General features: G+C 34.1%; 1 protein-coding gene across 2 annotated transcripts in view; it reads right to left on the bottom strand.

Moving 5' to 3' along the window:
• Positions 1-14,747: 14,747 nt before the first annotated feature.
• LOC145288581 (uncharacterized) overlaps positions 14,748-16,142 on the bottom strand; it is a 56,475-nt gene continuing 55,080 nt past the window's right edge. For both annotated transcript variants that reach the window (XM_080136339.1, XM_080136340.1), the window contains exon 7: positions 14,748-14,940. In XM_080136339.1, coding sequence (XP_079992465.1) covers positions 14,840-14,940 — 101 coding nt within the window. In that variant the 3' untranslated portion in view covers positions 14,748-14,839. The remainder of the gene's footprint in view (positions 14,941-16,142) is intronic.

Below are 16,142 nucleotides of genomic sequence, written 5' to 3'. Positions count from 1 at the left end.
TTATGACTTATAGTAATCAAACCATTTTCTCAATTTATCTGTCAGATTTCGTTTTCCTGTTTTCGACATTTTGACTTAATGCCAACATTTTTGGAGATACAAAAGCGAAGAGAGAAAAAAAGGAAAGAAACGAATAAAACAACATGGCAGTTGGATGAAAAAAAATCCGCTTTATTTGATGGTGAATTAATAAAACAAATTTAATTGCCTTGTTTGTTTATGCCCCGTTATGCTGTCTTGCTTGATTTATGGAAGGCCGAAAGTGCTACTATTTACGTCTTTTTTGTCTGAGTGATTTGTTAAAGTATTTTCTGAATTTCTTTTGTAATTGTGTCTACAATATAACAAAAAACAACAAAGAGTAATATGAAGAAGAGATTCTCACTTGATTTCTCTAATTTCTTTCTGCCATAAACTAGAAATGCTTTAAGGCGCCTTAATATTGGGTGTTTTCTGACTCAGCATCCCAGCTGTTTTTCGTCTAGTATGCAAGAAAAATTGTGCATTGGGTTTCATTTCGAATTGTGGCCTACACTATATATATATATATATATATATATATATATATATATATATATATATATATATATATGTTTTGTTTTTTTATTACCGTTTTATCTGCTTAGTTATACATGTTTCGGTTACCGAATCGTATTAACGATCCAGTAACTTCATCAGACATTACAGAAATGGTTATTATGATTGGAAAATTATATCAGAAGAAGCACGAAAAAAAATGGAAAAGAAAAAAAGGTGGATGGAGATCGATAACAGTTAAGTTTTAAGGTTAAATAAACATTAGACGGTTGTAGGGATTCGGTGGGAGGTCAAGAATTTCAGCTAGACATGAATAGGAATATAGGGAGGGGGAGAGAGAGATAGAGAGAGGGGTAAGGAAAAAGAGCCGGAGAATTTTAAAGTTATGTTTTAATATTTAATAAATATTAGAAGGTGGTAGGGGTTGGGAGGGTTAAGCTGTTCAACCAGACACGGATAGGAACATATTCCTATCCGTGTCTGGTTGAACAGCATAAACCGTAACCGAAACATGTGTAACTAAGCAGATAAAGCAGCAATAAAAAATAAAATATATATTTGCTCTGCAATAGTATTGAGCACTTTCTTCATGTTTTTACTAATTACCATTTTTGCTATTTCTCTCTTTTCCCCGTTCTCTTTTCCTCTCTTCCTCTCTTTTATTCTCTTTTCTCTTGTTCATTCTCTTTCTCATGTATATAAAACAATTAAACTAACTCTGTTGAGACTCGTTGTTAAAGTATCTTATTCATTGAAACACACTTAGTGGGTTTGTTGTTGTTTTTGTTTTCTCCAGTTAATTGGTATTATTAATCATAGCCTTCGTAATAGTAAGCCAATCACTGGAAATTGACGTCACGTCTGAGGTCCTAGCAAGTAAGATCTGTCAAAAAGTCAGACTATTGATAATGAACAAATGTTTTTGTAAAAAACATTTGAAAACTTAAAAACTTGCATTGGAAACGAGACAAATGAGAAACGCAACTGAAACTGAACTTATTCAATATTAATTTTTAAAAATGAGAATTAATTCAAACGAAAATGTGTTGTTTCTGCGAATAAACATTTTGTTGTTCTAATGAAGACTAAAATTCGTTTATTATTTACTTTGCATATATTAATTTATATATGTATATATGTGTGTGTGTGTGTGTGTGTGTGTGTGTGTGTGTGTGTGTGTGTGTGTGTGTGTGTGTGTGTGTGTGTGTGTGTGTGTGTGTGTGTGTGTGTGTGTTACTTAGAAATTTGCATTCAACGACAAATAAAATAAAGGAATACGATTCCATTTGAACTGAAACTGAACTTTATTAAATATAAATTAAAAAGCAAAAACATGTATGTAAAATTATTTATATTGAAAACAAGGCCGATTTAAATACTGCAAAACTGGATTCTGAATTCAATGAACAATTAAGCAATAATTAACAAACAAATTAAAATCGAATGATAATTTTTTAAAATGAAAATGGTTTAAATTCAAAGAAATAATTTTAATATAAAGTTACTAATGCGAAAAGATATCTTTTAAAATATAACTTATAGAAAAATGTGTTGGATTTGTTAGTTGAAAAGGGTTTCTAAATAATAACGTTATTATTTCAACACGACCCGTATTCTGCATCAATACCAAAAACTGATTAATGAATTTTGAGTTTTTATTTAGAATTCGACTTAATAAAAAAAACATAAATAGAGAAACTAAAAACAAATCTTTATGGTGTACATACTCGTCATGAAATGAAGAAGTCATATTCCAAAAAATCACTTAAATTAATCAATATTTTAAAATTAAAACATGAACCAATAGCTATTACGTTACGCATGCACATTCGTGATGCTGTCGTTTGACCTTCACCTGGTAAATTCCATTTTTTAATTTTCACACTTTTGCACCGATTTTCCCCGGCTAAAGTCCAAATGTGAAGTTTTGCATGGGTTTGAATATGCTAAGTTTCATTCTGTAGACCAAAAACTGACAAAGCAATTTGGTAGGCAAAATTTGTTAAACAAAAATATATACGTATACATAAATATATATGGAAACAATTTTGTGTTTACTATAAACGTTTTACGCAAATATTATGCAAGTATAAATCATGTAGAACATCTGCATGAATATAATTACACGTAATAGTTAACCAGAGATGATCATCCTATAAGAAAACCGAAAAAAAACTAATAGGGAATTAATCAAAATGAATGTTTAAAAGAATATGTAAATTAGCTAGATCTTTTGCAGATAAATGCAATTCCACGATCCATATATAACAAAATTTTGAATAAATAGAAAAAATGTTTTTTAATATGAATATCAATACAAAAAAATATATAGGAATATAGATATATTAGTAAATCCTTCCCTCGTACACTACCCATCTTTCTTTCTTTCTTCTATATTCCCTATCTCTTTTTCTGTCTTTCTATATCTTTGTCTCTGTCTGTCTGTCTGTCTGTCTCTCTCTCTCTCTCTCTCTCTCTCTCTCTCTGTATATATATATATATGTGTGTGTGTGTGTGTGTGTGTGTGTGTGTGTACATACATATATATATTCAATCAAAACATGAGTACAATGTCCAGCTTCATTGTACTTTTATTATAACACACGACAAATCAACCAAATTCAAATAAAAATATTTTTGTTTTTGTAATCTTATCAAATGTTTTAGTCGTTTCTCTCTTTCCACCCCCACCCCCCTATTTATCTTGAATAACAATCTTTGTCGTTTAAAAAAATCTTTTTCCGCGTTTCTGACGGGATCTTCACCCACTTTTTTACTTCATTAATTGCGGTATTTTACTTTTTACGTTGCATTTTTTTTCTGTTGTAATTGTTGTTGTTTTAAAGTCCTGCCTCTCAGTCGGGTTAGTCCCGCACCTTGTTCTAACCACGCCCCGACATGCCACGCCCAAGTGAACCGCATTGGATCATAAATGTCGTCTGAAAAGGCTTGAATTTTCTGTGCATGAAAACATTTTTTCGGTACAGACACACGCACACAACGTGGGTCTGTTTAAGGATGGGCGGAGAAACAAGAATTACACAAGAAATATTGGTACTCATACTAACACACGCAAAACATGCTCTCACATATACATGAACACCTACGAATACACCGACGTATACAGACGAAAATGATCTTTTTTTTCTTATACGCATGCATTCCCACACACATACATACAAGTATACTTCCGCATACAAGCACACAAAAATGCATACATCTACATAGCAATATACATGAACACAATGTAACTGAAATTCACATTTGAATGCCTATTAGGAAGAACTTGAATGTCTACTACACACTATCCACGAGTGTCTAAGATCTCTTATCAGGACAGCCTGGTATGAGCATAGTTTTGCCTACGACTAAATATTCAAATCACATAGTAATCGCGGCCTAAGATCTCAGTATAGTTAACCAACATTGGCTTTTACGGGGGATGGTACACCTTTTCCAAGTGCTATTACCTCAAGTAATAGCACTAAGCTGGACACTCCATCAGACTAGATGAATTCTTGCCCTAGAATCCAGAGATCACAAGACGGATATAACATATTTAAATGGCCAATTTGGGAGAGGAAAACCATGTTCTTAACTTCTTTACGAGCTCAACATTTGAGACGCAAAGGAGATTAAATGGAATATTCGAATATCTGTATCTCATATAGAGATCAAGTGTTTGCCCCCTAAGAAAGGACGCTTTGATTTTTTAGAACTTCGACTGAAGTAAAATGAAACAAATGTACATACATATATGCATATACACGCAATATGTAAACCGACGAATGTAATACATACCAACACCTTCGTCTACACTTGAAGGGTATTTGAGACGTAAAGGGGATTAAATGGAATATTCGAATATCTAAAAAATCTCATATAGAGATCAAGTGTTAGCCCCTAGGAAGGGGCCCCTTGATTTCTGAAAATTTCGACTGATGTAAAATGAAGCAAAACACACGTATACACACATACATACAAACACACTAACAGACCATCAAGTAAACGTATCCATGCAAATGTCTAATTATTTACTCGCCTCTCAATGAGGGTACATTTAACACACAGTCATTTTGATGAGGATGATGAAGGGCGGATTAGCGCATCGCAATGTCCACCTACACACATGTCCCGTTAATAATGAACCTGCCCCTCTCAGTTTCATGGAAGATTTGGAATTTATAACCGGTAAGATATGCTGACAGGTTTGTTCGAATCTGTACGTGTGGGGGGGGGGGGCTACCGAGTGAAGAAGGCTAGTAAACTGAAGAATCACGTGACATATATACAGATATATACACACCTATATATATACATATATATACATACACACGCACATATATAAACACATATAAATACATATATGCACATATATACACACGCATATACATGTGTATATATACACACATATATTTTTATATTATTGTCAGTTCACCCCAAACAAAGCACAGAGTCACTTCGCCGTGAAGGGCTACAATTTGGGACCAGATTTACAGGGATACTATTTATGGGGTTGGCCAGCGAGATGCCTGTTCATAATAAAAATGAATTTCTGCATGTCAGTACAATCAGGGAAGCAGGGGTCCGGGAGGGAATTCCAACATGCAGCAGTCCGAGTAGAAGGCTTTAGGACATCTAAGGATCTCTACAGCGTAGAAGTTGGGATGTTGCTGCTTGTCAGGTTTGTCGATGGTAATAGTGCTCAGAATTTGTCAGGGCACTTGCCATTGAAATACTTGTAAAACGGGCGCAAGGATTCCATGTTTCGGTGATGGTACAGAAGTTGGAGTTTAGTTGGTAGTTCAGGACTTATTAGGTTGGCAACTCCTTTTTAAACTCCGTCTAGGAGCGAGAGACTAGTGGCAGATGCACCCGCCCAGAAGTGGCAACAATAATCCATGCATGGGCGAACCGTGGCCTTGCAGAGGTACAGGATACTCTCAGGTGTGAGTAGCTTTTTAACACGGCATAGAAAGTCCACCTTCCTCGCAGCAGCCTTGGCAATTGCCTCAATGTATTTGTTCCAATTCATGTTGCCTGTGAATGCCTCGGAACTACTATACACACATATATACACACACATATATATACACATGTATATGCACACATATATATACATAATATGTTGGAGTCCATAATAAATCAAGCTCTAGTCCACCACCTTACGGATGCTAAACTTCTGTCAGACTATCGATATGGATTAAGACAAGCCCGTTCTACTGTGCATATTCTAACTGTAATATGTGACCGTATATACCATGCACCGGATAAGGCAGTGGGGAGGGGTCAGTTGTCCTAGATATATCTAAGGCTTTTGACAGGGTATGGCACGATGGTCTTCTCAGAAAAAACAGACCTATGGTATTACTGGACGAATACTTAACATAATTAAATCCTTCTCAAATAAGAGAAGAACCCAGGTTGTCCTCGATGGTCGTACGTCTAAACGATATGATATAAATGCGGGTGTACCTCAGGGGTCTATCTTTGAACCTTTATTGTTCTTGATATTCATAAATGACCTCCCTGATAAAATTTTCCCTGAGATGGATATATTTGCTGATGACACCATTCTCCATAACGGGCATGAGAGGAAAACGAATGAATATATATCCAAGGCAATAGCGGAAACCTTAGAGGATGACCTCAAGTCTGTAGTGAAATGAGGACAAAAATGGATGATAACGTCCAATGCTTCCAAGACAGAGCTCGTTTACTTTAATAATGACAACAAACCTTCTCAACCACCAATAGCAATGGCTAAAGATACATTGCCTGAAAGCACTTCTTTCAAAGTCTTCGACTTAACGTTCACAGGGAACATGAGTTGGAACAGATACATCGAGAGCTTTACCAAGGCTGCTGCGAATAAGGTGGGATCTTTCTATCGTGCTAGAAAGTTACTTACGCCTGAAAGTATCGTATACCTTTACAAGGCCACCATTCGTCCATGTACGGAGTATTGTTGCCACATTCGGACTTGTGCATCTGCTACTAGTCTCTCACTCCTTGACAGGGTTCAGAAGATAGTCACCAACCTGATAGGTCCTGAATTGACATCTAAGTGTCAACCTCTGTCCCATCGACGAAATGTGGCATGCCTCTGCCCGTTGTACAAGTATTTTAATGATGGATGCTGCGACGAACTACAAGCCCTTGTACCCCCTCGACGTAAATACCCCGAGAAACCTGTCAAGCAGCAAAATCCCACCCCTACACAGAAATTCCTAGATGTAAGAAAGTCTTCTACTCTAATAGTTTCTTCCCCAGAACTGCTAGACTTTGGAATTCCCTTCCGGGTTCCTGTTTCCCCAACTATACTGACGTGCATTTACATGATGGTCTGTTTGTGTGTTTGTATGTATGTGTGTATACGTGTGTTTTGCTTCATTTTACATCAGTCGAAATTTTCAGAAATCAAGGGACCTCTTCCTAGGGGCTAACACTTGATCTCTATATGAGATTCTTAGATATTCGAATATTCCATTTGATCCCCTTTACGCCTCAAATATCCTTCAAGTGTAATGTGAACAGATATCTTGCTGCTCAACTCCCTACATACTATTCCTGCAACTTATGTCCCCGACATCAAAGTGGCACTGAGCCTAGTTTGGGGTGAAAATGGAATATAAAAAAAGAGTTTTTATCAGAATGCCTCTGATAAGTATCAAAAATCAATAATCGAACAAATCCATTTAAAGAAGGAACAGTTCGATTTTGATCAAAGTTAATATTCTTATACAGCCTAACATCACAAATGCATTTGAGAACTTTTATCACTACACAAGCAAAAGGACCCAGCGTATAAAATTAACAGTAAGTTCTTTGATAAGAGAGGGGAACGGTTTGAAATTAATATTTCTGTTTATAGCTAATAGAACCATGGTACTTGAATTTGAGATTTAAACTTTAATTCGAGACATTATATTTTTTTAAAATATAAAAAGTACAGTAAGTTCTCTACAGTACAATGTAGACTACAGTGTATCTTTGGCTAAGTGACTGCAGGGAGGTATGTGAAGCTACTAATCTCCGACTAGAGCAGGCAAACAATCGAGTTAATTTTAAAAAATCAGCGATTTTGTCGATTTCAATGACAATAAAAGTATTGAAAGCGTGAAAAATTCGTTGATCTTCGTTCAATCCCGGATAATTTCAGATATCCCTGCTATTATAATATAAAGGATATTTGATTTCAGAAAAAAGATAAAATCAGCAAACGGTGTGAAGATGAATATATGTAGATTTATTATACCTCGAAACGTCTTCTTTTACATTATATATATATATATATATATATATATATATATATATATATATATATATAACTGAAATTTTGAAATACTTTCAGATTACAAACTGCATAATACTGCAAACTTAAAGTCCATATAAATATTAGTATCAATATTTATAAGACAATCCCAACAAGATAAGAAAGCTCAATATACGAGATAGAGCAGTAGTATAAATGAAAATTTTGAACTAAATTCTGTAAATTACAAAATTTAAGACAAATTTATTATTCAACAAGGAATACAAAAATTTAAAGTGTTTTTCCTTAATCCATAGATTTTCAATATATGGCTCATCTCATCAGAGGAAATGTTTTTAGCAAAATAATGTTTATAGGCAGTCATAAATTTTGCTATTTAGCAAATAAATGTGCTAAATAGCTTCTCTTTTTTTGTTTGCATTTTTTCTATCACGTGGTTTTAGTTTATTTTTAGTTTATTTTTTATTTTTCTGTTTACTACGTGTTTTTAATTTAGTTTTAATATTTATTTTTTTCTCTCTATGCGTGCTTTCATTTATTTTAATTGCACCACGTATTTACGATTCCTTAGCACTCTTTATCACCTACCTTTCCTTGCTTAATCTTCCACTTCACTCCTCCCTCATGCATCGTCGCCAGTATTCGTCTCCAATTCTTCTTCAGCCTTACATATTCACCTTCTTTTCTCCTAAGATACCCAACCCACTAGATATGCCATCTACTGCCCACTCTCACACTCTTACTACCGCTCTCCTTCCCTTGATTTTTCTTACTTTCACTGTATAAAGTTTCAAGTTCTGTTTAAAAACGCTCATTTACTAAACGACTATGGCCGAATGAATCGACCGAAATATCGTTCAAATAAATAAAACTCTGAATATAATGTGGTACCACCAAGATTATTAGCAGTAATTGTTTTACATTTCAAATATTTTATAATTATTGTTGTTAATCTAACCAAATCAACTATCTATTCCACATACAACCTCACGGTCATCCCCCATCATCTCTATTCCATAGCTTGACCCATGGTTCCCCCCCCCCATCAAATTGGTATTATTCATGAAAAACGGGCTTACTGAAACGATTTCGACCATAACCCTTTATGACCTGGTTGAACTAATTCATTCAATCGTAAATAAATGAATATAACGGCATAAATAAAGTTACAATTGATTTAAATACGCCTTGTACGTATTAGTTCAGTATCTGTGTATCAGATTGCAACTCTTCATTGCTTGTATTCAGCATGTCGCCATCTGCCTCAAAGAGTGAAGGATTTCGTTGTTGTCATAAACACACCTTTTCCAGCGCTATGAATAATCAAGGTAAGTTTATGAAATGCAAAAATTCTCAGTGGTAGTTTAATTATTGAACTTCATATTTTTCTAGCTTGAAGACAATCATAGTATGCAACTTTTTAAATAAAAATCAACAATGAATATTTTTTTAATCATCTACATCATAATTTAGGTCATAAAGGGTTAATTATATTTTAGTTTTTTATCTCTGAGTTTTTTTTCTGATTGGAGTTTCTCTACATGGGATTAAACCAATTTCCCTCACTCTAAGGATCTTCCTGTGTTATATGATTATAATTGTCTTAAGCAGTCAACTCCTCATGCACACCTCAAAGTGACCAGTCGGAACGACGAAGACTATCTGACTATCATGGAGGGATGATGGATCACACACGTTGAATAATGAAGCAAGGGTTGCGCATTCCCTAATCACTCATCTCCTGAGTCAACTACTTGATTCCAATGGCAAGGAAAACTCCAGGGCGACTGAAAACAATGTCAAGATAAGCAAGTAGCACATACAACACTTTGCTGACTTTATTTTATATTATTAAACGTAATTATGTCGTATATACTACCAAAATATATAACTTGCCGAACCGTGTACATATATATATATATATATATATATATATATATATATATATATATATATATATATATATATATATATATATATATATATATATATACAGGCGGCAAAACGAAAGTCAGCACTTGTAATTTTTTCAAAAACTGCAAATTTAAGCTAAATTTAATGTAACTGTTTGAACAACCTATACCTAATTTGATTGTCATCTTACATGTAATATCATGCTTTTCCAGGAACCTCTTGACATTGCCAGCTGTGTGAATGGGAGCATTATCCTGCATGAAGATGGGATTATCATACAAATTTCGACCAAAGTAGAATAGAACATGCTCAGTCAACATATTAATGTACGAAGTCGTATTAATTCGACCTTGCAAGTGAACTATAAGCCCTGGACCATTGGTACTAATAATGCGTCACACCAAAACTGAACCTCTACCACCTTGCAGCGTTTAAATTGTGCACTTTGGATTAAATTCATCTTTTTTCGACGGACGTACTGCTTACCATCACTGCCTAGCCTATTGAACTTGCTTTCGGCGCTAAAAAAAATATTTTTGAATAATATGAAGAGTCATGATATTCATTGCATCTGACGAAGTCCAGACAACGCTTTCTGTTCTTTACAGAAATCATTGGCTTGCGTCTTGCAACTTACCCTCGTAAATTAAACTCCTTTAATCTGTTCTTGACAGTAGAAAGAGAGAACTTTTTAACAAGATTGCACTGTTGTTGGATCTGGGGAGCCGTTTCAAATCTGTTTCTTAGGCTGCAGATCTTGATAGCATTGTCTTCCCTGTTAGAAGTAACCCTAGTACGGCCAGATTTAGTGTCATCACGGACACTACCTGTGTTTTGGTGCTTTTGCACAGTTTTTCGTACTGTTTTCTCATCACATTTTAATCTGCGGCCGATTTGTCGATTGGATAAATCAGAAAGGTGGAGATTAATGAGCTCCTGGCGATCACTAAGAAAATGTTGTAGCATATGGACTAAATGTTACGTTTTATAACCTGGAACAACAATAATTAAGATTAGAGATGCTTTGTTGCCTGTTGGTGGATATTTTAAACTGATTTAGGGGCGATAATTTAAGTTGGTTTTAAGCAAATTTGTTGCTGCGGACTTTCTTTTTGCCTCCTCAATTTGAAGTTATTTTTTTAATTGACGTGAACACTAGAATATTTCAATTAAAGGTCAAATATGAACAGGTAAAAATATAGAGGAATAAAAGGCGAATCAAATGAGGTATAGTTCGTTTAAACAGTTACATTAAATTTAGCTTAAATTTACAGCTTTTGAAAAAATTACAAGTGCGTACTTTCTTTTTTGCCGGCACTGTATATATATGTATATATATACACACACACACACATATATATATATATATATATATATATATATATATATATATATATTTGTAGTCATCGACATACAGTCCTGTTTCGTTATATCACAACTCATCAGTGCCGCTAGACTAGCATCTCTCCCAAGCCAAGGATTGAACCTAGAACCGTCGTGTTGACAGTCGGCAGTTCTCCCACTCGACCCTGGAATCGACGACCGTAAATAACTCGTCGGAATGTCTATTTAAATAGACACTCGCCACCACTTTTTTAGTGCTCAAATCGCCTGTTCGTAAACAAACAAACAACGAGCTTCGCATTTTCAGCCAATTAAGTAGCGGGTGAGATTATTTACGACAGTGCTCTACCCAAAGAGAGGGCTTAAAAAAAAAATATATATATATATTGTTTGGTTTCATTAATAATAGATTAGGATTCAATTGATTGATGCCTCCATTCAGTCTCAAAAGACAAAGGATACCCCCTGTAGGTTCAGTTACAGATGCAATTGTGAGGCAAGGGTTGCGCAATCTACAACCACACCTCTCCTGAATCAGCAATGCTTGAGTTCAGTGGCAAGAAGACCAGGACGACTGGAAACAATGCCGAGATAAGCGGAGAGCACATACAGCACCTGGAAGTCCCAAGTGGTCACCCATTTAGTACTGACCAGGTTTAACGTTGCTTAACTTTGGTGATCAAACGGGAATCGGTGTATCAACGTGATTATGCCGTATACAGATTATGATTAATGCAATCAAAAAATATAAAACGCAACAATCTTCAATCTCAGATCTTCATATATTATGTGATTTAATTAGCTAATCAACTAGCTAGTTTTTCTTACATGAGAGTTACCACATTAAGGCTCAAAATCTAATCGAGGATAAGAGTTAATGAGTGTACGGTAGTCACTGAGACAACAGAGTATTAATAGTTAGTGGTGGAAATAGAATAGAAATTGATATTTATAGAATGGCTCAACAAGAACTTGTTAACATTGGACTTGAAGATGACCATATTGTAGTAAGCTGAAAAATAGGCCAACGGAACAGTTCCAAAAGCAGGCAGTTCTAGGAATCTCCAGAAATAAATTTTACTTGTCCTATGAATTTTTTCTGACCCTAGTCCATCTTCCGTGAATAATACCACTATCCCAGCATACCCGAGAAAAACTATCTGCATTTAACTTCGAAAAGTATATTAATACCAAGTAATATAAAGCATTTATGTACGTTACGCGCGCGCGTGTGTGTGTGTGTGTGTGTGTGTGTGTGTGTGTGTGTGTGTGTGTGTGTGTGTGTGTGTGTGTGTGTGTGTGTGTGTGTGTGTGTGTGTGTGTGTGTGTGTGTGTGGGGTCTTGTTTTACATTGTAAATCAACTCTAAATTATTCCCGTCATTGCCTAACCCCTGGTTTCGGTTGTTTCTGTGGCACTAAGAAAGTGATTTGACCTCATAAAACCGCGTACAAACTCATTCATATGTAAATGTATGGCGGTCTGATCAACAAAAAACATGATCAAACAAGTTTCTGCTAAGTTAACATTCAACTCCGCGTTGATAACAGCTTAAGTCTGGGATTTCTATTTAAATCAGCTGATTATTTTTTAATGTTCAACTCTTACTGATCGTAAAAGATAATATGAATTTGGAACGAAAGTTCTGTCCGTTTTATTTAAAAAGAAAACTAGGGCCGTTAAAGGTCAATTTTATCTAAATTGAAGGTGTTGAATTCGTTCACTTGTTTACTTCCAGCAAAGAAAAAATTCGTTATATTATGAATATAATATGAAATTCAAAGGCGAAGTAGAAAGAAATTGTCCTAATATGCGTTTTCTATTGCCACAAACATAACACAATAATAAATAAAAAGTAGTAAGGCAAAATCAAATAGCAATTTGTGAGATGCATTATTTTTTTCTGATAATCATCAAATAGTGTTATGTTGGGTCTTTTGGCTATGATCACAGCATAGTGTCTGTGTTATGTTGTGGCGGACAATGCTAAAGGTCTGAGCAATTATTATTATTATTATTATTATTATTATTATTATTATTATTATTATTTGTTAACTGTTATGCAGAAAAAGATATGCAAAGAGAATGTTTTGAAAGAAAGGAATGTTTAGCTAAACTATTTATGTTAAAAATCTAACGGAGGAATTTTAACTTAGATTTATGAACAATTACATATTAAAGAGATATTTATGTAATAAAATAGATTTAGAAATTCAATTTTATAAACAATAAACAATGGAATTGACCTGGTAACAAAGAATGTGTAGGTTTTGATATAGATTAGAAATACAAGTAAGGGCAGAACGAGGTAGCCATCCACGAGAGGAGGTCGACTTGTCAGTCGTGGAAGCATTCGATTGAGTTAACTAAGAGACGATGTTAGAACCAAAGGGAGAGAAAAGGGAAACATCCAACTGTGAAAATGAGAATAAACGAGAAAAAACAAAAAGAAGTACTGTTGTTACTGCTTCACGATGAAATGTTTCCGTGCGATGTCCAAGAGACAAAGGGAGTCACAACGTAAAGTTAGTAGTCCGTTATCAAACGGCCATTGTGTGCTTATGTGTCATGTTTATTGAACTTGTCCTGAACTAATGACTGTTATCTTGTCCATGTTATGTGAACTCTGTTTAAATATGTGTAAACACACACACACACAACAAACATTTATAACCACTAAACGATGCACGAGCATCGGTTTCATACACACGTATATTTACATAGACTTGATGTGCATTCATACATGTATATACACTTGTTATATAAACACCCAATAATACAATTTAACGCATCAGCAGGAATTCCTTTTACGAATTAAACAAATGAAAATTTGTTTGAATTAGCATGGCACAATTTATTTAATTTTAATTTTTTATTTATTTATTTGTATTCATTGTTTTTTTTGTGTTTTTTTTTTTTTGATGATTTTATTTCGTTTCTTGGCGTTGATTTTCCTATTTCTTTCTAGAATATGTTAGCCACAGCATGGATCATGTGCATGTTGCAAACATGTAATTGGTATTATAGAACCGACTGGATTCGAACTTCGCACCCCGGGTGTTCAGTGCACGTGCTTACCGACTTCACCACCGCCACCTCCCATTTCTGGATTTATAGCATTGAGTCATGATTACAAAACAAAATGAAAAGAGGTGACGCTGGCTAAGTGGTTAACGTACGAATTGACAACCTGTGTGTGTCATGTTCAAATCCAGTTTGTTTCACATAAACATTTTCACATGGATGTTGGTAACCTTCAAGTGGTCTCTCCTATAAATACTCAATGTTTTTCTAGAAAGAATTCTAACTAGAAAGATATCGGGGAAATGAATGCCAACAAAAATCATCTGATTCATTCGAAATGAATAAACGCTGCTTAACAAGAACAAGGAGCTGACAGTGGCTCAGTGGTTGACGTACTGACAACCTGGGTGTGTCAAGTTCCACAAAAATACTTAGGAACGTTGGCAATCTTCACGTGATTCTTTCCATTAGTACCCGATATCTTCTAGAAAGAATTCTTAATAGAAAGACATCAGGAAAACGAATGTCAACAAAATCATAATGAATGCTCCTCCTCCTCCTCCTCCTCCTCAACAACAATAATAACAACAAGTTTTAATGAAGTTCTGCTCATGATCAGATGAAGTTCTTCGAACAACAAATACAACACGTGATGTGAATGAATGAAAATAATGATTTTAATAACATGGACTAAAAAGAGAGGCAGAGAGAATGGGGGGGGGTAGACAGGTGGTTGCGGTTCACTTTATTTCTTCTTCATCAAAGGTGGGTCATCAATCAACGTGAACATCACAAGGTTCGTTTGATACATGTTATTCCTTATTTTGATCAGCTCTTGATAAGCATCTGAAAAAAAAACCAACAAAACTAATTTTAGATAAAAACAAAAATCGCCATTTTCTTGTAACAAGGATGTTATTGGACACATAAAAAATGAGAATATTTAAATTAGAAATTGAAACCAAAACTAATGCAATTTTAAAATCGGTAGAACTATTTATTATTATTATTATTATTATTATTATTATTATTATTATTATTATTATTATTATTAGCTATTTTCAAATATTTATATATATATATATATATATATATATATATATATATATATATTCAATTGGTTAAATCAGCTAAATGAATCCTTCGACCAACATCGATCGTCACATCTTATATAGATAATTGCGTAAGCATTAAATACTAGTGTCTGTCGGTATAAAAATAATTATATATATATATACTTTTTATTTTTACATGAGTAGTAATATGTTGCTACACAAGCATGAGCATGTTTCGTTCAGCTAGCTACCAGTAATTTAGAGACATCTTCAGACAGTACAGCTTATACAAAAGCAAAATTTGCAATATATATTAATATATATACACACACAGACACACACACACATATCTATATATATATCTATATATATATATATATATATATATATATATATATATATATATATATATATATATAAGTAAACACTCCAACAAACATACACTCCTACTTACATATCTATATCGACAAGAACAAATTCAGGCTGTGGCTGCAATATGCATCCATATATGCAGCCAAAAATGTTTTGCTTTAATCAACATTAATTCTATATAAAATTAATCCTATATATATATATATATATATATATATATATATATATATATATATATATATATAAAGCTAAATATGTGTGTGTATGTGTGTGTATGTGTGGTCACGAATAGGCTCCTATATGGTTGACTATTTTAAAAAACTGATTACATATAATGATAGAAGATGTATCGAGGATCAGGAATGGGTATGTTTGATCTGGCAGAACGGTGGTTCATTAAAATTGTGGGGTCTGCGTTCGCGCATGACCCCCAAAGTATGGAAATAAAAAATGACAAAAAAACATTTACAAGAGTTTTTTATATAGATGTACATAAGGATACTTTGATAAGTATGTTTTAACTTAAATAGGGATGGTATAATAAAATTGTGGGTTCTGCGTTCGCGCATGGAAATATGGCACAAACTTTAACAAAGACTTTTCATATCTATTTGCGTAAGT

The sequence above is a fragment of the Euprymna scolopes genome, chromosome 2 (assembly GCF_053919585.1).
Source record: "Euprymna scolopes isolate OS-2025 chromosome 2, ASM5391958v1, whole genome shotgun sequence".
Lineage (NCBI taxonomy): Eukaryota > Metazoa > Mollusca > Cephalopoda > Sepiida > Sepiolidae > Euprymna > Euprymna scolopes.
Note: the sequence above shows the minus strand (reverse complement) of the source record. Positions and strands in the feature narration are given on the sequence as shown.